The sequence below is a fragment of the Ovis aries genome, chromosome 3 (assembly GCF_016772045.2).
Source record: "Ovis aries strain OAR_USU_Benz2616 breed Rambouillet chromosome 3, ARS-UI_Ramb_v3.0, whole genome shotgun sequence".
Lineage (NCBI taxonomy): Eukaryota > Metazoa > Chordata > Mammalia > Artiodactyla > Bovidae > Ovis > Ovis aries.
In genome coordinates, this window is record NC_056056.1 from 186,919,220 (window position 1) to 186,940,404 (window position 21,185).

The window sequence follows — 21,185 nt, forward strand, 5'->3', positions numbered from 1 at the left end:
CTCTGATGTTAAAATCCACATATTCGGTGTCAAGAGTATTTGGCTGTGAGTAAACACAGTTCAAAACATCCCAGCATGCTTTGTTGTAGAAATCAACAGGCTGACTATAAAGATTACATGGAAATATGAATGACCTGCTGCTGCTGCTGCTGCTACTGCTAAGTCGCTTCAGTCATGTCTAACTCTGTGTGACCCCACAGACGGCAGCCTACCAGGCTCCCCCGTCCCTCCCTGAGATTCTCCAGGCAAGAATACTGGAGTGGGTTGCCATTTCCTTCTCCAATGCAGGAAAGTGAAAAGTGAAAGTGAAGTCGCTCAGTCGTGTCCTTTGTGACCCCATGGACTGCAGCCTACCAGGTTCCTCTGTCCATGGGATTTTCCAGGCAAGAGTACTGGAGTGGGGTGCCACTGCCTTCTCCGATGAATGACCTAGAATAGCCCAAATGACTTTGAAATATAAGCACAATATTAGAAGATTTACACTACCTGAATTCAAGACTTATTGAATGTCTATGGTAAATAAATAGTACAAGACTTGAGTTGAAACAGACAAATAGATAAATTGAACTGGTAGCAAATTAAGTAGCAAACCCACACATAATATGATTAATTTTTGAAGAAGGTACAAAGGAAATTCACTGGTGAAATAAAAGTTATCTTAGCAATTAAGACTGTAATGCTTAGACATCCATATAAAAAAAAAAAAGAAGAAACTTCAGTCCATATCTAGAACCATATGCAAAAATCATATGCTGGATCATTTGAAAACCTGAAATTATGAACTAAAACCTTTAAAATTAAATACAGAAGAAAATATTTTTGATTTGGGGTTAGGTTAAGACTTCTTAGATGTAACATCAAAAGAATTACCCATAGGAAAAAAAATGATGAATTGGATTTGTATGCCATTTAAAATTTCTGCTTTTGGAAATACATTAGAAGAAAAGAAAAGTCACAGACTATGATAAAGTATTTGAGCACATATCTGAAGAAAGATTTATATCTAGAATATGTAAAAAAACAAACAAACTGAAAATTCAATTATGAGAAAACAATAACAACAATTAGGGACAAATGTCACTTTCCTGGTTAATATCTTATAATAGCACCCAATTTCAGGTCAGGCAATGTAGCAGACAAGGTCATTCTATTCAACAACAACAAACCATTTCTCGATCAGATTATGACATGCAACAGAGTACATTTTATATGACAAGTGGTGATAACCAGTTTAGTGGCTGGGCAGAGAAGAAGCTCCAAAGCACTTTCCAAAGCCAAACTTGTACTAAAAAAAAAGTCACGGTCACTGTTTGGTGGTGTGCTGCTGGTCTGATCCACCATAGCTTTCTGAATCCCGGAGAAACAATTACATCTGAGAAATGCTCAACAAATCCATGCTGCTACTGCTAAGTCGCTTCAGTCGTGTTGGACGCTGTGCAACCCACAGACAGCAGCCTACCAGGCTCTGTCATCCCTGGGATTCTCCAGGCAGGAACACTGGAGTGGGTTGCCACTCCAATGCATGACAGTGAAAAGTGAAAGTGAAGTCGCTCAATCGTGTAAACTCTTAGCAACTCCATGGACTGCAGCCTACCAGGTTCCTCCGTCCATAGGGTTTTCCAGGCAAGAGCACTGGAGTGGGGTGCAATTGCCTTCTCTGAAGCAAATCTATGAGATGTACCCAAATCTGCAACTGCTGCAGTGGGCATTAGCCAACAGAAAGGGCAAATTATTCTCCATGACAACACCTGACTGCACATCACACAACTAACACTTCAAAAGTTGAACTAATCGAGCTTCGAAGTTTTGCCTCCTCCATACCTGACTTCCCATCAACTGACTACTACTTCTTCAAGCATCTAGAAAACTTTTTGCAGGGAAAATACTTCCAGAACCAGCAGGAGGCAGAAAATGCTTTCCAAGAGTTTGTCGAATCCTGAAACATGGATTTTTACACTACAGGAATAAACCAACTTATTTTGCACTCTGGCAAAAATGTGTTGATCGCATAATGGTTCCTATTTTGATTAATAAAGATGTGCTTGAGCCTAGTTATAACGATTAAAATTCACGGTCCATAACCACAATTATGTTTGCACCAACCTAATACATTTAATAGATGAGAAAAATAAACCACAGAGAGGTTAAAGACATTCCACAGTAACACAGCTAAGTGACAAAGCCAGGGATAATGGAGCCTCTTTGATTCTGGATCACATGCTTGTAACTACTCTTATGAGTCTTAACTTGCTTTTCCCTTAAATTCTAAATTTGAATAAAATAGAAAAAAAAAAAGACTCATATACACATGAAAGCAAAATTATTCTTAAAGAACAATTCAGGTATTATTTTTACTAAAATTACTTACTTCAAATTTCAAAAGACATCTCAAGAAATATGATTTGGAAAATATCTGTAAGATGCCATTTAAACACTTTATATGCTTTTACCTAATGATCATATCGCTATTAAGTACTATTTCATCACACTGAACTGCTTTCAGTCCAGTTCAGTTCAGTCATCCTTTAAATGTCCCATGGTAGTCTTGAGTGCTCTTCACTACATATTTCTCACGAAAATATTTCTGGTGATATTCCACTGATGAACATGCAATGTGTTTCCATGTATTTAGGTTATTTTTAATTTCTTTCAGCAATGTTTTGCAGTTTTAGCTTACAAGTCTTTCTTCTGCTTGGTTAATTATATTTTTTTTATAAAAATGTCTCCAAGACAGTTTACTCTTTAAACTGCTCTTGCAAACTGTAAATAGGCGAACTCACTGTTAAAGATTCAATGGATTAAAGGATCCCCAAGAAAAGACTCAATAAGTCTGTGATGGTCCTGTATATGCTTTCATTTAGGACCAAATGGTTTGAGAAAAAGAGAACACTGGGATTTCTTCAAACTGGTTTCATAAACGAAGCTATCTTTAATCAGAAGATGAGAGAAACATAGACAGACAGGAAGCATGAACATATTTAACATATTAAATCTAGAACATGGGTCTCTAAAGTAACTAGGGATTTGCATCTAACAAATGGAGCCAATTGTAACCATACAAAATGTCCAAAGAATTGTCATCCTGAACTGTGACTGTTTCCTACCCTAAATGATCCAGGACTCCCAAATTTTTATAGAGAGGGAGCAGGGTGAGAAATTCTATAATCTCTAATACTCACATTAGGTATAGCCAAAAAAGAAAAAATACTAAAAATTTAGACCCTATAGGATTCATAAAGAACAATGGACAAGAAACCCTGTCCTTAAACCTTGAAATGTGAATCATGGTAAATTAAAAAGCAAATCAAACCCCCAAAGCAGAGATACTTACTGAATCTATTCACTGAGATTTTAGAATTGCTACATAGTAATGATAGCTATGCATCTCTGATTCATCTTTCCTTCTGAGAGCATTCACAGTATATACTCTGCCCTTTATCTCACTACTATATACTAGATCTGTTGGCGGTAAACAACATATATTTTAGTTTCTAGTTCTTCAGGTCAAAAGGGACTATATATCTAGACCTGATGATGTAGAGACTACAGCACATCATTTCCCACCTATCACTCAAATATCCTGGACTTCTGAGCATAAGACTATCATTTACCAACAGCCAGACATCTGGGACTGTGACGTCAAGTGTGCCTTAGGAAGCATCACTGCAAACAAAGGTAGTGGAGCTGATGGAATTCCAGCTAAGCTAATAAAAGTCCTAAGAGATGATGCTATTAAAATGATGCACTCAATATGCCAACAGATATGGAAGACTCAGCAGTGGCCAGAGGACTGGAAAAAGGTCAGTTTTCATTTCAATCCCAGAGAAGGGCAATGCCAAACAATGTTCAAATTACCATACAATTGCTGTCATTCCACATGCTAGCAAAATAATACTCGAAAAACTTCAAGCTAGGGTTCAACAATACATGAACCAAGGACTTCCAGATGTACAAGCTGGATTTAGAAAAGGCAGAGAAACCAGAGATCAAATTGCTAACATCCGTTGGATCATAGAAAAAGTAAGGGAACTCTAGAAAAACATCTACTTCTGCTTCATTGACTACACTAAAGTCTTTGACTGTGTGGATCACAACAAACTGAAAAATTCTTAAAGAGATGGAAATATCAGATCACCTTACCTGCCTCCTAAGAAGCATGTATGCAGGTCATGCAACAACAGTTAGAACTGGACATGGAACAACAGACAGGTTCAAAATCGGGAAAGGGCAACACCAAGTCTGTATACTGTCTCCCTGCTTATTTAACTTATATGCAGAGTACATCATGCAAAATGCTGAGCTGGATGAAGCACAAGTTGGAATAAAGATTGCTGGGAGAAATATCAATGACCTCAGATATGCAGATGATACTACTTTAATGACAGAAAGTGAAGAGAAACTAAAGAGCCTCTTGATGAAAGTGAAAGAAGAAAGTGAAAAAGCTGACTTAACATTCAAAAAACAAAGATCATGGCATCCGGTCCCATCACTTCATGGCAAACAGATAAGAAATTAAGGGAAACAGTGACAAACTTTATTTTCTTGGCCTCCAAAATCAAAGCAGATGGTGACTGCAGCCATGATATTAAAAGATGATTGATCCTTAGAAGAAAAGTTATGACCACCCTAGACAGCATATTAAAAAGCAGAGATATCACTTTGCCAACAAAGGTCCATATAGTCAAAGCTATAGTTTTTCCAGTAGTCATGTACAGATGTGAGAGGTGGACCATAAAGAAGGCCAAGCACCAAAGAATTGATGCTTTCAAATTGTAATACTGGAGAATTCTCTTGAAAGTCCCTTGGACAGCAAGGAGATCAAACCAGTCAATCCTAAAGGAAATCAGTCCTGCATATTCAGTGGAAGGACTAATTGATGCTAAAGCTGAAGCTCCAATACTTTGGCTACCTGATAGGAAGATCTGCCTCGCTGAAAAAAACCCTGATGCTGGGAAAGATTGAGAATAAGAAGAGAACTGGGTGACAGAGGATGAGATGGTTGGATGTCATCATTGACTCAATGGATATGAGTTTGAGCAAACTCCAGGAGATAGCGATGGACAGGTAAGGAAGTCTGGCATGCTGCAGTCCATGGGATCACAAGGAGTCAGACACAACTGAGCAACTGAACAACAACAACAATATCTGGATAGAACCTTCAGATTTTCTCCCATGTGGGCAGGTTAAGAAATTTTACCTGAGAGATGAAGGCTGGAAATATCTGGCAACCCAAAGAGCAGACCATAGTATACCAGTGCTGCTTATCAAAGATTTTCTGCCCTTTCCCTCTCCCTACTCCAGATTCAGAGTAGGGTTTCACTCCCTGACCCCAAGATAACTGCGGGCACTGCAGATACAAGTTGGGAGTAGAAGTGTCATTTCCAGTCCACAATGCTGAAACACCAGTAGGAAATCTGACTGATTTTCTTTGATCTGAGGCGTTTTCTTTTTTTAACTCTACCAGGTAACAAGTAACATTCCACAACTGAACTGTTTTATCAGACTAGTTTCCATCATGAGGACATCGTGACACTGAGCCCTCAAAGCAGCCTCAGTGTATACACAGAATTGGCTAAGACAGAAATCTTCACCGTCTGAAGTCAGGGAGTTTAAGGCATAACATGCGCTGGCCTGGCTAATACATGCCTTATGCTGTTTCACGGTTCTGTAACCTCCTCTTCTCTGTGACTTTTCTGTACATTTATACAGACATATCCTTCTTATCTCTGACAACCTGGTATTCTACCAGTCAAGAGAATGTAATTGTTTTCTATCAAATTTATAAAATTTGCCGTGCATTTCCTATTCCAAACCACTTATTAAAATGACTCTGAAAATACTGAACCAAGCTTACCCCAATCTTGGGGACTAAGTGGCATGTTTATAAATCTTCATTTAAATTCTAGATCTAAATTTTCTATTAGTATATTTTCTTCCTGTAATATGAAATTGGTCTTTTATATAAGGTTGATTTTATTTTCACCTACCAAGCTTCACATTATTCAAAAGTGTAGCTGGGAACTTCTTGCACATATTATTTATACTGTGATACATACATACAGGCTTTTCAATTGACTATTTCATGTAAATGTACTTATCATGTCTGCAATGCTTTCTAAGACAATAATCAAGAAGAAACAAAAAAAATCACGAGAAAATATCAAAATAGAAATAAATTAATATAAGCAATTAAAGGTAAATCAAACACAAATAAGTACTTAAATTAAAATATTATTTATTAATCTTACACCACAAATTATTTCACATGCCATAATACATTTACAGTCATCTCTTTTGCTTTTGCTATTTGATAAATAATATGATACTCTAGAAATCAGTATAAGAATTATCATTAATTTGGGGACTATTCACATATTTTAGGCCTTTAGTCCTATTTTTAGTCTATCATAAAATTCCCAAATTTTAACACTGATTTTACATCAGATTTTTTTTCTCCAAAATACATCAAGGAAAGTAAATGGCATGAAAGTGAATAAACAGTTATAGAGCTCTCAGGGGAAGAGAGTCAGAAGAAAAGTATAAATATATAATGGATGTGCAATTTTATTACCTGAGTATTTAACAACTCTTCACACTTGTGTGCTTGTTTCTCAATTGCAGAAATGTACTGCTTTTCAATAGCTTCTACTTGTTGCTTAACTGAAGACTGTAGTAGTGCCTAAAAACAAGCAAAAATGTTATTTGGATCACAAACAAAACTTGGAATCTACTATTGGCATGATAAATTTTTTTGACAGATGTACATGTCTGAAATATGATCTTCTGCATTACAAAATAAACATTTGTGAATATTAAAGCACATTCATATATAACACTACTTTAAGCTTTTGGTTTTCGGTTTTCCTATTGCCAAAACTACAGTTTTTTGGCTCAGATTTTCCTTCTACACACCTTCTCTTTAAAAAGGCCAAGTCATAGAAGATGATAAAGAGAGTGAGCAGTTCTGTTAAATATAAATTCAGTTTAGCAAAGACCACACAGGATGAGAAGCATATGAAAGCTGCTGAAGAAAAAAAGAAAAGAGAAAAAAAAAAAAAACCAGACATATTTCACTGGCTGACAAAACTCCACATCCTCTCGGCACACTGTAATATCCCATGGGCCAAGCATGATCTTCAAGACCACAAGTCAAGTAAAAGCAGATGGAAACTCTGAGCAGTTTCAATCATGAAAAAAACTGCCCCCTAGGAAGTGCACGCCCCTAATGTGAAAAGGTGTAAGGCAAAGTGTGGATGGCAGAATCTCAAGGCAGTATTCATAAGAAGTAATAAAACTTGGGAGACTAGACAAACGCAAGTGGACAGTGTAAACACTGGAACCTCAGTCACTTAAATATAAAGATGTTAACACTGTTCTAAGGGAAGCCAAATCAGCATTGGAAGACGTTCCGCCCACTTACTTCCGTATTGGCGACGCTTAGAATATTATCATCTTTCCTTTTTTTTTAAAGGCATTATACATTATAGTTAATGTGCTCTCGATATTATCTTACATGCTATTTATAAACCCTGAATCATTCTAAAATATTCACTTCACCATACGCATAAGAACTCCAGCAAATATTCTATTTTTGAAGGTCTATCTGGATAATAAACTACTCATAATCAAAATAGTAAGTTGAAACAGACACATGTCTTATAGAAAACAGACCTTTGGCACATTTACCAAGAAAAGAAAAATATGCCAAATCTCTTAAATAATCTCTGTTTTGAAAATAGACTTACTTGGTTGGAAACAACATGCATTAAGAGGCTAAATAAATATGCATGTATTTTTAAAAACTGAGACAAAAATATTTTTGAAACCTCTGGATAAGTCTCAAATCTTCATATAATTAACTTTCTCTTGCAAATGTTAAACTGTCTCATGATGCTTCTACTCCTATAATTCAACAGTCATCACTCTGAAGCTACAGAATTACCAGTAAGTTGGTAAAGGAAAATAAAGTTCTGACGGCAATTTCACCAACATAAAAAGAACTGCTTAACAGCACTGCTTAAGGTTTTCATTTATATATTATGTCTTCTAAAGAATCCATAATGATAATTTATGAAAACAATTAAAATTTAAACTGGCTAGATAATGTAAAGCTCCTATTTACCTTTGGTACAATATAATACTATTTTTGGACTTCAGAAAATTTAAAGGTTGGTAGATTTATGGCCAGTTCTCTTGGGTTACATTCATGGCATCTTTTGTAGAGAGAAAAAAGTCATTCTCTGGGGGGACTTGGGTTATGGCAGAACTGTTATGCTTAATGGAAAGGATTGTTTTCATTTCCATATTTGCTATGATACCAAATAATCCCAGTTTCAATATCAAGTTGTTATTTTTTAGTAAATTATATCCTTTAGAGAGACAGGTAAATTAATGAAATAAAATAATACTTCCTCATCATAATTAAGAAACACAAATGAACAGTACTTTCTCCTTTGGTGATTAATCTCATTTTCTTCCATACTCATTTTCTACCAAACTTTAAGGAAGTAAGCACCATAGGATAATGAATCATGTAAATGCTAAACTGTAATTATGGAACATGGAAAAAAGCTTGCACAAATGACCAGTTTTCACATAGTTCAAGCCTCTCAGCCCCATTCAGTTACTTAAATGTATCCCTCTATAAAAAGGACATTAAGGTAGATAACAGGAACAGAAAGATTTAAAGAGTCGGTCCTCACTGAGTTCATTCTATTGTTGAAGAGAAACATTCTCTAGAAAACAGAAGGTGCAAGGTGCTTATCAGAGATAGAAAAGATGCCCAAGGCCTGCCTGTAAGGCTGATTGCTATTCACAGAGAACATTAAATAAAGAAGACTAGCTGGAATAAAGAGTGGAGGCAGACAGAATGGCAGAAAATATAGAAAAGTAGGAAGGTGCCATATACTAAAAATCTTTGTATTGCCATAACAAGATTTTTTTTTTTTTAAGTGGGACTATAATACTGAACACAGAGTCGGACACAACTGAGCAACTGAACTGAACTGAACTGATAATACTGAACTTTCTAGTTGTGCATTCCAGTCCCCTATAATGAAAAGGACATCTTGTTGGGGAGTTAGTTCTAAAAGGTCTTGTAGGTCCTCATAGAACTGTTCAACTTCAGCTTCTTCACCATTAACTGGTCAGGGCATAGACCTGGACTACCGTGATACTGAATGGTTTGCCTTGGAAATGAACAGAGATCATACTGTCATTTTTGAGATTGCATCCAAGTACTGCATTTCAGACTCTTTTGTTGATTATGATGGCTACTCCATTTCTTCTAAGGGATTCCTGCCCACAGTAGTAGATATAATGGTCATCTGAGTTAAATTCACCCATTCCAGTCCATCTTAGTTTGCTGACTCCTAGAAGGTAGACATTCACTCTTGCCATCTCCTGTTTGACCATTTCCAATGTGCCTTGTTTCATGGATTTAACATTCCAGGTTCCTATGCAGTATCGCTCTTTACAGCATCAGACCTTGCTTCTATCACCAGTCACATCCACAACTGGGTTTGTTTTCGCTTTGGCTCCATCCCTTCATTCTTTCTGGAGTTATTTCTCCACTGATCTCCAGTAGGATATTGGGCACCTACTGACCTGGGGAGTTCATCTTTCAATATCCAATCTTTTTGATTTTTCATACTGTTTATGGGGTTCTCAAGGAAAGAATACTGAAGTGTTTTGCCATTACGTTCTCCAGTGGACCACATTCTGTTAGACCTCTCCAACATGACCTGTCCGTCTTGGCTGGCCCCACACAGCATGGCTAATGCAAAAGGAGGAGGTCAAGAAACACCTGGAGTAACAGGCAACTTTGGCCTTGGAGTACAGAATGAAGCAGGGCAAAGGTGAACAGAGTTTTGCCAAAAGAATGCACTGGTCATAGCAAACACCCACTTGCAACAACACAAGAGAAGACTCTACACATGGACATCACCAAATGGTCAACACTGAAATCAGACTGATTATATTCTTTGCAGCCAAAGATGGAGAAGCTCTATACAGTCAGCAAAAACAAGACCGGGAGCTGACTGTGGCTCAGATCATGAACTCCTTATCGCCTGTTTTAGACTTAAATTGAAAGTAGGGAAAACCACTAGACCATTCAGGTATGACCTAATCAAATCCCTTATGATTATACAGCAGATGTGACAAATAGATTTGGGGGACTAGATCTGATAGAGTGCCTGATGAACTATGGACGGAGGTTCTTGACATTGTACAGGAGACATGGATCAAGACCATTCCCAAGAAAAGGAAATGCAAAAAAGCAATGTGGCTGTCTGAGGAAGCCTTACAAATAGATGTGAAAAGACGAGAAGCAAAGGAGAAAAGGAGAAAAGGAAAGATGAACCCATTTGAAAGCAAGGAGAGATAAGATGCCTTCCTCTGTGATCAGTGCAAAGAAATAGAGGAAAACAATAGAAAGGGAAAGATTAGAGATCTCTTCAAGAAAATTAGAGATACCAAGGGAATACTTCATGCAAAGATGGGCTCAATAAAGGACAGAAATGGTATGGACCTAACAGAAGCAGAAGATATTAAGAAGAGGTGACAAGAATACACTGAAGAACTGTATGAAAAAGATCTTCATGACCCAGATAATCCCAATGGTGTGATCACTCACTTAGGGCCAGACATTCTGGATTGTGAAGTCAAGTGGGCCTTAGGAAGTATCACTACAAACAAAACTAGTGGAGGAGATGGAATTCCAGTTGAGCTATTTCAAATCCTGAAAGATGAAGCCGTGAAAGTGCTGGATTCAATATGTCAGCAAATTTGGAAAACTCAGCAGTGGCCACAGGACTGGAAAAGGTCAGTTTTCATTCCAATCCCAAAGAAAGGCAATGCCAAAGACTGATCAAACTACCACACAATTGCACTCATCTCACACACTAGTGAAGTAATGCTCAAAATTCTCCAAGCCAGGCTTCAGCAATACATGAACCGTGAACTTGCAGATGTTCAAGCTGGTTTTAGAAAAGGCAGAAGAACCAGAGATCAAATTGCCAACGTTCAGTGGATCATCGACAAAGCAACAGAGTTCCAGAAAAATATCTATTTCTGCTTTATTGACTATGCCAAAGCCTTTGACTGTGTGAATCACAATCAACTGTGGAAAATTCTGAAAGAGATGGGAATACAGACCACCTGACCTGCCTCTTGAGAAACCTATATGCACGTCAGGAAGCAACAGTTAGAACTGGAGATGGAACAACAGACTGGTTCTAAATAGGAAAAGGAGTATGTCAAGGCTGTATACTGTCACCCTGCTTATTTAACTTAGATGCAGAGTACATTATGACAAAGGCTAGGCTGGAAGAAGCACAAGCTAGAATCAAGACTCCCAGGAGAAATATCAATAACCTCAGATACGCAGATGACATCACCCTTGTGGCAGAAAGTGAAGAACTAAAGAGCCTCTTGATGAAGCGAAAGGAAGTGAAAAAGTTGGCTTAAAGCTCAACATTCAGAAAACGAAGATCATGGCATCCGGTCTCATCACTTCATGGCAAATAGATGGGGAAACAGTGGAAACAGTGGCAGACTTTATTTTTGGGGGTTCCAAAATCACTGCAGATGGTAACTGCAGCCTTTAAATTAAAAGATGCTTACTCCTTGTAAGTAAAGTTATGACCAACCTATACAGCATATTTAAAAGCAGAGACATTACTTTGCCAACAAAGGTCTATCTAGCCAAGGCTATGGTTTTTCCAGTAGTCATGTATGGATGTGAGAGTCGTACTATAAAGAAAGCTGAGCCCTGAAGAATTGATGCTTTTGAACTGTAGTGTTGGAGGACTCTTGAGAGTCCCTTGGAATGCAAGGAGATCCAACCAGTCCATCCTAAAGGAGATCGGTCCTGGGTGTTCATCGGAAGGACTGATGTTGAAGCTGAAGTTCCAATACTTTGGCCACCTGATGCGAAGAGCTGACTCATTGGAAAAGACCCTGATGCTGGAAAAGATTCAAAGTAGGAGGAGAAGGGGACGACAGAGGATGAGATTGTTGGATGTCATCAGCGACTCAATGGACATGAGTTTGGGTAAACTCTCTGAGTTGGTGATGGACAGAGAGGCCTGGTGTGCTACAGTTCATTGGGTCACAAAGAGCTGGACACGGCTGAGTGACTGAACTGACTGACTGATAATGCTGTACAGTGGAATTATTATCGTCACTGTCCAAACAAAGGATGTGCTGTCCGAAAACAATCCTTAGAAGTAGAATATTAATCATTGTGGAATACATAATAATAAACAATGGTACTATCTACAAGGTTTTATAGCTAATTCTATCATTATATAACTGGGTATTTATTCTCCTGTGTAATATACTATAATAATTGTGTTGCAACTTCCTGTGCAGTTATGTTCAAAAATGCACATTAGTCTTAATATTTTCCTTTAATTGTTTTTTTCCTTTGTAATTGGCTCTAGAGATATCAAAGACACAAGTAACCCTTCCCTTGGGTTTAAATAACACTACAAAAATGATTCATCAAAGAATTACTTCCTTTATCAGCTGTTTTAAACTCCTCTAAACACAAATAAAAGCACTAAGATTTTCATTATGTGTAGAGGCAGAAAAACAAAGATGCACACAAACATTCTATAAAGAAAAAAATGATACCAAAAGCAGGGAATATTTTGCTAATTTTCAACATGTTTAGGTTTTAGCTTCAGTCCTACGAGATCCTCTGTATCATCCTAGCAGACAGGAAAACTACTGACCACACTTCTTCAAGAATAATTTTAAAGGTGTCAACAAGATCACAGATTTCTTTAAAACAGGAACTATGTCACATTTATATTCAGCTTTGCATATCACACAGAGGTTTTTACAGTTATTTGTACATAACATACACATGCAATACCTGTTTGGGGAGTGGCATTCCTTATACTGAGATTAATGTTTTAAAAATCATAGTTTTAATGATACCAATATTCATTAGAAAGTTCACTAAGTTTCAAATTATAACTACCAAGTTCAGTTACCAACTCTGTTGCTGAATACATTTAATACCTAAGAGAGATCTGAATTTTTTTTTATTATTTTAGATTAGAAATATTTATTCTTTCTACTCCACAAGTATAAATTTTGAATAAACAAAATAGAGCATGTAAAGGATGATAAACTCCTTGAAAAAAAAGTATGTTATAAATTCTTTAACGATTAGACTAGAAAATAATGATATTAAGTCAAAAACTTTGCTACACCAACCAATACCCATAAGCAGTAGACAGACTGTTTTTAATGGAACTGAGTATACACTGGAATTTAAGTGAGTGGAGAAGTTACAGCTCAAATGGACTCCTGCAGACCAAACTACAATCCACTGTACCAACAAATCCAGAGAATTTCTCTTTTCCCTAGAAACAGCCCAGTTCTTACAGATCTCATTCCAGGCTCATCAAATTTAATTACTTGTCCAGATTTTCAGAGTAGATGTGTCTAGAGAACCAGATGGTCTCCAATGTTGGCATTTAGCACATAACCTTAGAAGAATACTTCATAGCTAATTTTAGGCAATAGTTAATTAATTAAAATTACTTTAAAAGTCAATCCTCTAAGTCATAATTTATAAATAGGAATAAGCTAGAGGCAAAACACAAAATAAATATCCCTAGTAAAAATTAAGCCCTAGGAAACAGGAATCTGTAGTTAATTCATTGATGTATCCATTTTACCTACAATAGTACCTAACAGAAGACAAATAACTATTGAAGGAACTGAAGAAATGAATCATGATTTCAGTATATCCAATTTGTATTATTTGCCAATTCATAGAAAAACTATTAAAACACTGATGATAACTATGTCTGTATTTATATTCTTAGTTTAGCTTTTGGACTGCAGTAGTACACATAAATAAACTGGTGTAAAGGGTCATTTGAAATCAAATACAATTTTACTTTTCTTAGGAAACTATCACAGTTTGCTTTTTTTTTTTTTTTTAATTTTTAATACCACAAACATTTTGTATTGGAGTATAGCCAATTAATGTTGCGGCGATTTCAGGTGAACAGTGAAGTGACTTAGCCAGACAGTTTGCTTTTTCAAAATCTATTTCAGATCTTTTCCAATTTAACTAAAAATAAAATAAGAAAATTGACATGGCAACCCACTCCAGTATTTCTTGCCTGGAGAATCCCATGGACAAAGGAGCCTGGTGGGGTACTGTGCACAGGGTTGCAAAGAGTTAGACATAACTGAAAGGACTTAGCACACACAGCATATAGTTGTTTTTCACAGTAGGCTTCACAGTTGGGGTAAGTGATAAAGAACTCGCCTGCCAATACAGGAGACATAAGAGATGGGGATTAGATTGCTGAGTCAGGAAGGTCCCGTAGAGTAGAAAATGGCAACCCACTGCAAGACAATGGAGTCTGGCTGGTGCAGTCTACAGGGGTACAAAGAATTGGATATAACTGAAGTGACTTAGCATCCATACAGTTGTTTACAGTATTCCTTAATTATTATTATTATTATTTTTTTTTTTTGGTAAGGTAAGTACTGATATGCTCTCTTTCATTCCTGATTTTCTACTTCGAGTCTTTCCTCTGCTTTAGTTGATCAGTAGGTCTAAAGGTATGCTCATTTTGTTTGTGTTTTCAAAGAATTAACTATTGGTTTTGTTCATTTTCTCCCTTGCTTTTCCACTGTATAATTTACTTATTCTACCTGACGTTTTGCTTGCTTTTTACTTTAGTTTGTTGTTTTTCTAAACTTTTAATATGGATAACTAAGTCATTGATTTGCTGTTTTTTCCTTTTTCCTATAGACATTTATACTTAAAAAATTGCCTCTGATTTCAAATTTATTTAAGGTACACCTGAGATCTCTTACTCCCAGTCACTTTATACAGGAGGTTCCTACACAGCTGCTCTTTAAGGACCTATTTCTTTCTGAACCAAAGTGATTCACCTTTTTTGTACAGGGTCTGGTCAAGAGTTAGCAAGATTTCTGGTATATGATAACCAAACAAAACTGTGTATGTTTTTACAAAATACTGTTAATTATATATGCCAAAGAATGTTCAAATTACCATACAACTGCTCTCATTTCACATGCCAGAAAGATTATATTCAAAATCCTTCAAGCCAGGCTTCAGCAGTACATGAACCAAGAACTTCCAGATGTACAAGTTGGATTTAGAAAAGGCAGTGGAACCAGAGACTGAACTGTCAATATATGCTGGATCATAGAAAAATCAAGGGAATTCAAAAAACATCTATATCTGCTTCGTTGACTATGTTAAATCCTTTGATTGTGTGATCACAACAAACTGTGGAATATACTTAATGAGCTGGGAATACCAAAACACATTACCTGCCTCCTGAGAAACCTGTGTGCAGGTCAAGAAGCAACAGTTAGAACTGGACATGGAACAACACTGGTTCAAAATTGGGAAAGGAGTACATTGAGGCTTTATATTGTCCCCCTGCTTATTTAACTTATATGCAGAGTACATCATGCAAAATGCCAGGGTGAATCAATCACAAGCTGGAATCAAGATTGCCTGGAGAAATATCAATAACCTCAGATATGGAGATGACACCACTTTAATGGCAGAAAGTGAAGAGGAACTAAAGAGGCTCTTGATGATGGTGAAAGAGGAGAGTGAAAAAGCTGGCTTAAAACTCAGAATCAAAAAATGAAGATTGTGGCATGAGGTCCCAACACATCATGGCAAATAGATGAGGAAACAATGGAAACAGTGACAGATTTTATTTTCTTGGGCCCCAAAATCACTGCACATGGTGACTGTGGCCATGAAATTAAAAGATGCTTGCTCCTTGGAAAAACAGCTACAATAAACCCAGACTGTATTAAAAAACAGATACATCATTTTGCCGACAAAGGTTCCTAGAGTCAAAGCTATGTTTTTTCTAGTAGTCGTGTATGGATATGAGACTTGGACCACAAAAAAGGCTGAGCACCAAAGAATTGATGATTTCCAACTGTGGTGCCACAGAAAACTCTTCAAAGTCCCTTAGACAGCAAGGAGATCAAACTAGTCAATCCGAAAGGAAATCAGCCCTGAATATTCATTGGAAGGACTGATGCTGAAGCTTGAATCTCCAATTATTTGGCCACCTGATGTGAAGACCTGACTCAATGGAAAAGACCCTAATGCTGGAAAGATTGAGGGCAAGAGGGGAAGCGGTGACAGTGGATGGGATAGTTGGATGGCCTTACAGACTCAAAGGACAAGAGTTTGAGCAATTCCCGGAAGATAGTGAGGGACAGGGAAGCAAGGCATGTTGTAGTTCATGGGGTCGCAAAGAGGTGAACACTACTTAGGGACTGAAACAACAACAACCGATATTCAGATATACTTGGTTTGTACATTGGAAAGAAAAACTAATCAGGTAGTAAACAGAAAATCTTTAGTAAACTCTGCATGTTTTGGTACTGTTTTAGGAATGTTTTTAATACCTGTTTCTTGGTTGGGTTGGGCTTCCCAGGTGGCATAGTGGTAAAGAATCCCCCTGCCATTGCAGGAGATACAAGATATACAGGTTCGATCCCTGGGGCGGGAAGATGCCCTGCAGAAGGAAATTTGACCCACTCCAGTATTCTTGCCTGGGAAATCCCATGGACAGAGAAGCCTGGTGGGTTGCAGTCCATGGGGTCACAAAGAATTGGACATGACTTAGCAACTAAACTTGTTGACTTAGCATAGTCAACTGCTTTATTGACTATGCCAACTGCTTTACTGACATAGTCACCTGCTTTACTGACTGCCAAAGCCTTTGACTCTGTGGATCACAATCAACTGTGGAAAATTCTACAAGAGATGGGAATACCAGACCACCTGACCTGCTCTTGAGAAACCTATATGCAGGTCAGGAAGCAACAGTTAGAACTGGACATGGAACAACAGACTGGTTCCAAATAGGAAAAGGAATATGTCAAGGCTATATAGTGTCACCCTGCTTATTTAACTTCTATGCAGAGTACATCATGAGAAACGCTGGACTGGAAGAAACACAAGCTGGAATCAAGATTGCTGGGAGAAATATCAATCACCTCAGATATGCAGATGATACCACCCTTATGGCAGAAAGTGAAGAGAAACTCAAAAGCCTCTTGGTGAAAGTGAAAGAGGAGAGTGAAAAAGTTGGCTTAAAGCTCAACATTCAGAAAACGAAGATTATGGCATCCGGCCTCATCACTTCATGGGAAATAGATGGGAAAACAGTGGAAACAGTGTCAGACTTTATTTTGGGGGGCTCCAAAATCACTGCAGATGGTGAGTGCAGCCATGAAATTAAAAGACGCTTACTCCTTGGAAGAAAAGTTATGACCAACCTAGATAGCATATTCAAAAGCAGAGACATTACTTTTACAACAAAGTCAAGGCTATGGTTTTTCCAGTGGTCATGGATGGATGTGAGAGTTGGACTGTGAAGAAAGCTGAGCGCTGAAAAATTGATGCTTTTTGAACTGTGGTGTTGGAGAAGACTCTGGAGAGTCCCTTGAACTGCAAGGAGATCTAACCAGTCCATTCTGAAGATCAGTCCTAGGATTTCTTTGGAAGGAATGAGGCTGAAGCTGAAACTCCAGTACTTTGGCCACCTCATGCGAAGAGTTGACTCATTGGAAAAGACTCTAATGCTGGGAGAGATTAGGGGCAGGAGGAAAAGGGGACTACAGAGGATGAGATGGCTGGATGGCATCACCGACTCAATGGACGTGAGTCTGAGTGAACTCTGGGAGATGGTGATGGACAGGGAGGCCTGGTGTGCTGCGATTCATTGGGTCGCAAAGAGTCGGACATCACTGAGCGACTGAACTGAACTGAACTAGCAACTGAACAACAATTATTTATTAAAGCTTCATTTATTCAACTAATATTTACTGAATGCATGCTTTATTCCAAACATTGTTCTAGGCACTGGGGATGCATACCCAACAAGAGAGATAAGAGCCTGACTCTCCTCAATTCACATTGTAGATAAGGAAAGTGGGGAAGACAAAGAAGACTGCAAAAGTGAAAGTGAAAGTAAAGTCACTCAGTCATGTCCAACTCTTTGTGACCCCGTGGACTGTAGCCTACCAAGCTCCTCTGTCCATGGGATTCTCCAGACAGGAATACTGGAGTGGGTTGCCATTTCCTTCTCCAGGGGATCTTCCCGACCCAGGGATCAAGCCAGGGTTTCCTGCATTGGAGGCAGACGTTTTAACCTCTGAGCCACCAGGGAAGCCCCAGAAGATTGCAAGGTAGACAATAAACAAACATTTCTGATGGTGTTACATGCTGTAAAGAAAATTGAAAAGGGCTAAAGGAATAGAATAATGGGGGAGAAACTTTTCAGAGGGGGAAGTCAAGAGCTCTCTTAGGAAGTCACAAATGAGGAAGAAAAAAACAGTTTTATTTTGAATCTGAGGGAAGAACATTTTCAACAAAGAAAAATGTACAAAGTTTTATCATAGGAATAAAGGCTGATGAGTTGAAAAACTAGAAAAAAGGCCACTGTAGATCATACGAAACAGGGAATCCAACCGGATGCTATAGTAGCACCAGACTTCCAGACAAAGGCAATCACATAGAACCATGGAAATGCATTTTTATTTTTTACTCAGACAAGAAAGTTTCTATAATCTGACCTACTTTCATTTTCTTCAGTGTTTCAAAGTACAAAAAAGTCAAATAACATAAAACAATAGACATAGACAATTTGTGAGAATGAAATATATAGCACCAATTTTTGTCAGCTACACACACACACACACACACACACACACACACACACATAAATGCACCATGCATATACCACTTTTTATTCAGTATAATTAAGAGTAATGAAATTATCCTCTCTTGTAATGAAGGGGTGAATCCTAAAAAGAACAGTTGAATTATTTTCATGGTCTCTCAGAAAAGTGCCATATATATGCTGCAAGTATATCTGCCAATTAACATCTGCCTGAACTTCATCTGGACACACTGTCTATTAGCATGAAGTTCTTCTATAATACTTACATTCTCCATTTTATACTGAATTAGACTGACAAGATAAGATTATGAAAATTAATATATAGTGTCCAAATGATGGCAGCTCACTAACATGTCTTAAAGTTCAGTGACTCTTGGCTAATCAGATATCTTCTGCTAATGTTGGGATCTAAAATGTCAATCTATAACTTTGTTGGCTTGTAGTTTGGGAAGAAAAACTGATACAGACACACATATTTTAAGACCTCAGTGAGTTAGTAATTCAACTGTGGTACAGATGTAGTTGCATTAGAAGAGAAACATTAGGTTATCTCTGAAAACAATATTTAGACATTTTAGAAAATTTTGTTGGAATACAAAAAGAATTAATGTGATCAAAATCTATCATTGGTAAATGATTTAAACATACAAGGTAATAAGGACTAGGGAATATAACTCTCTTAAAGAAAAACTTGTATCTGAACTTAAGGCTTGGGTTTACCTAAAAAACCTAGATCTAAATCCGAGCTCAGGTTCATGACCTGACTACACAGGCAGGCAGAAGTTAGGCAACATCTAGAATCTTTAAGTTCAACCCTTGGGGAAAATGAAGGTGCATGCTTCTCAAGAGTGCAAACTCCAGATGTCTGAGGAGTTATAGTAATGGATTTGGTCATATTTATTTTTAGAAAGCAGGACAAAAACCAATTCCTAAAATTATGGATAAATGGATTAAAAAAACAAATGACCGCAACCTTCCTTTCCTTAACTTAAACAAAGAGCAGTGTCAAGGTCATAGAGAAGCTGGTGAAAATTTATTTGTCACAGATCTCAAGCATTTGGAATTGCAGATCCTAAATTTTTCTAGTATTTGAAGTGCTGTGCAGTGGCACTGTACTAATTCAAAAAGAAAAACGCTAAATTATGGGTGTAGATCTAAACATGGAAATTCAATACAGTCTAGCCATGCTATAAAATGCTCTGCGGGCTGTGAAACCAAAAAAAAAAAAAAAAAAAATCTTTAGGACAGAAGAAATCATTCCTGTTGGCCCTGTTGTTAAGGGATTCTAGTAACATCAGAGTTGTTACCTCAAACACCACAAAAGTCTCCCAGTGAAAATTCCTTTTGTGCCATGGACAACACATTAAAATTAAGAAGTTTCTAAAATTAAGTTCAGCAGAGAGATGCTGCATGTCTGCCTTCCAGATACTTTAAACTTCTGAAAAGCTGCCATATGGACATGCCTCTCCCTCAGATGCCACAATATTATTTCTTGTGACTTGCATAAGAGCTACAGTTTCAGTTAAAGAAGAAAGAAAGGAAGGAATGAAAGAAAAGGAAAAAAAAAAAAACCAACTCTGACTAAAATCTCTCCAGAATCTTTCATAGGATTCAATGAAGTACCTAGTTATTAAACACTAAAGACATAACATTCCATTTTCTGAAATATCAGACACCACAAAAAAAAAGAAACCCATGTACATGTCAGGAATATTTGACTTAAATACACAATCATTAACCTTCCAAGGAGGCAGCATACTTGCTAATTACAGTTCTGGATCAAGCTTTGAATGATCTGACTATATTCACAACTCCTTTTCTGGCTGTATGTGTTTGATCAGGGCACTGTGCTTCTCCATGCCTCAGATGTGTTATCTAATAAATAGGAAAAGTAATAGAGCTTCGTCTCTGCCAGTAATAAAGGAATTCTATGAAATTCTGCCTGCTAACTTAATTCTTTATATTGATAAACTTTCAAAAGAGAACTGTTCAGCCTTCTGCTGATTTTTGAAAACTAAACTCCTTATTTGCATGAAAAGGAAACTCAAGCTATTTGGATTCAAATTGTATCAACAATATTTTTTAAATTACCAGATTTAAGATAGTTAAAATAATTTCCCTCCAAATTAATAGACATCCATTTACCAAATATAGATCTCAAAAATTAGAAAAGAACTTTTATTCACATTGAAAAGTTGAGTGAGATTAGAGGTTTCATCTAAATCAATTTATCAGAAGATACACTGACAAAGTGTATCTTAGAGAAGGAAATGGCAGCCCACTCCAGTACTCTTGCCAGGAAAATCCCATGGACAGAGAAGCCTAGTAAGCTACAGTCTATGGGGTCTCAAAGAGTTAGACACAACTGAGCGACTTCACTTTCACTTTCACACTGACAAAGATGAAATTTTCCTTTATGTCTTCTTTTTGATCACAAAGAGAAGAATGTCGTAA

At 37.3% G+C, this 21,185-nt stretch overlaps 1 protein-coding gene across 7 annotated transcripts in view; it reads right to left on the minus strand.

Moving 5' to 3' along the window:
• Positions 1–21,185, minus strand: part of CCDC91 (coiled-coil domain containing 91) — a 409,792-nt gene that overhangs the window by 155,117 nt on the left and 233,490 nt on the right. For all 7 annotated transcript variants that reach the window (XM_015094883.4, XM_060413256.1, XM_042247344.2 and 4 more), the window contains one exon: positions 6,572–6,679. In XM_015094883.4, coding sequence (XP_014950369.2) covers positions 6,572–6,679 — 108 coding nt within the window. The remainder of the gene's footprint in view (positions 1–6,571; positions 6,680–21,185) is intronic.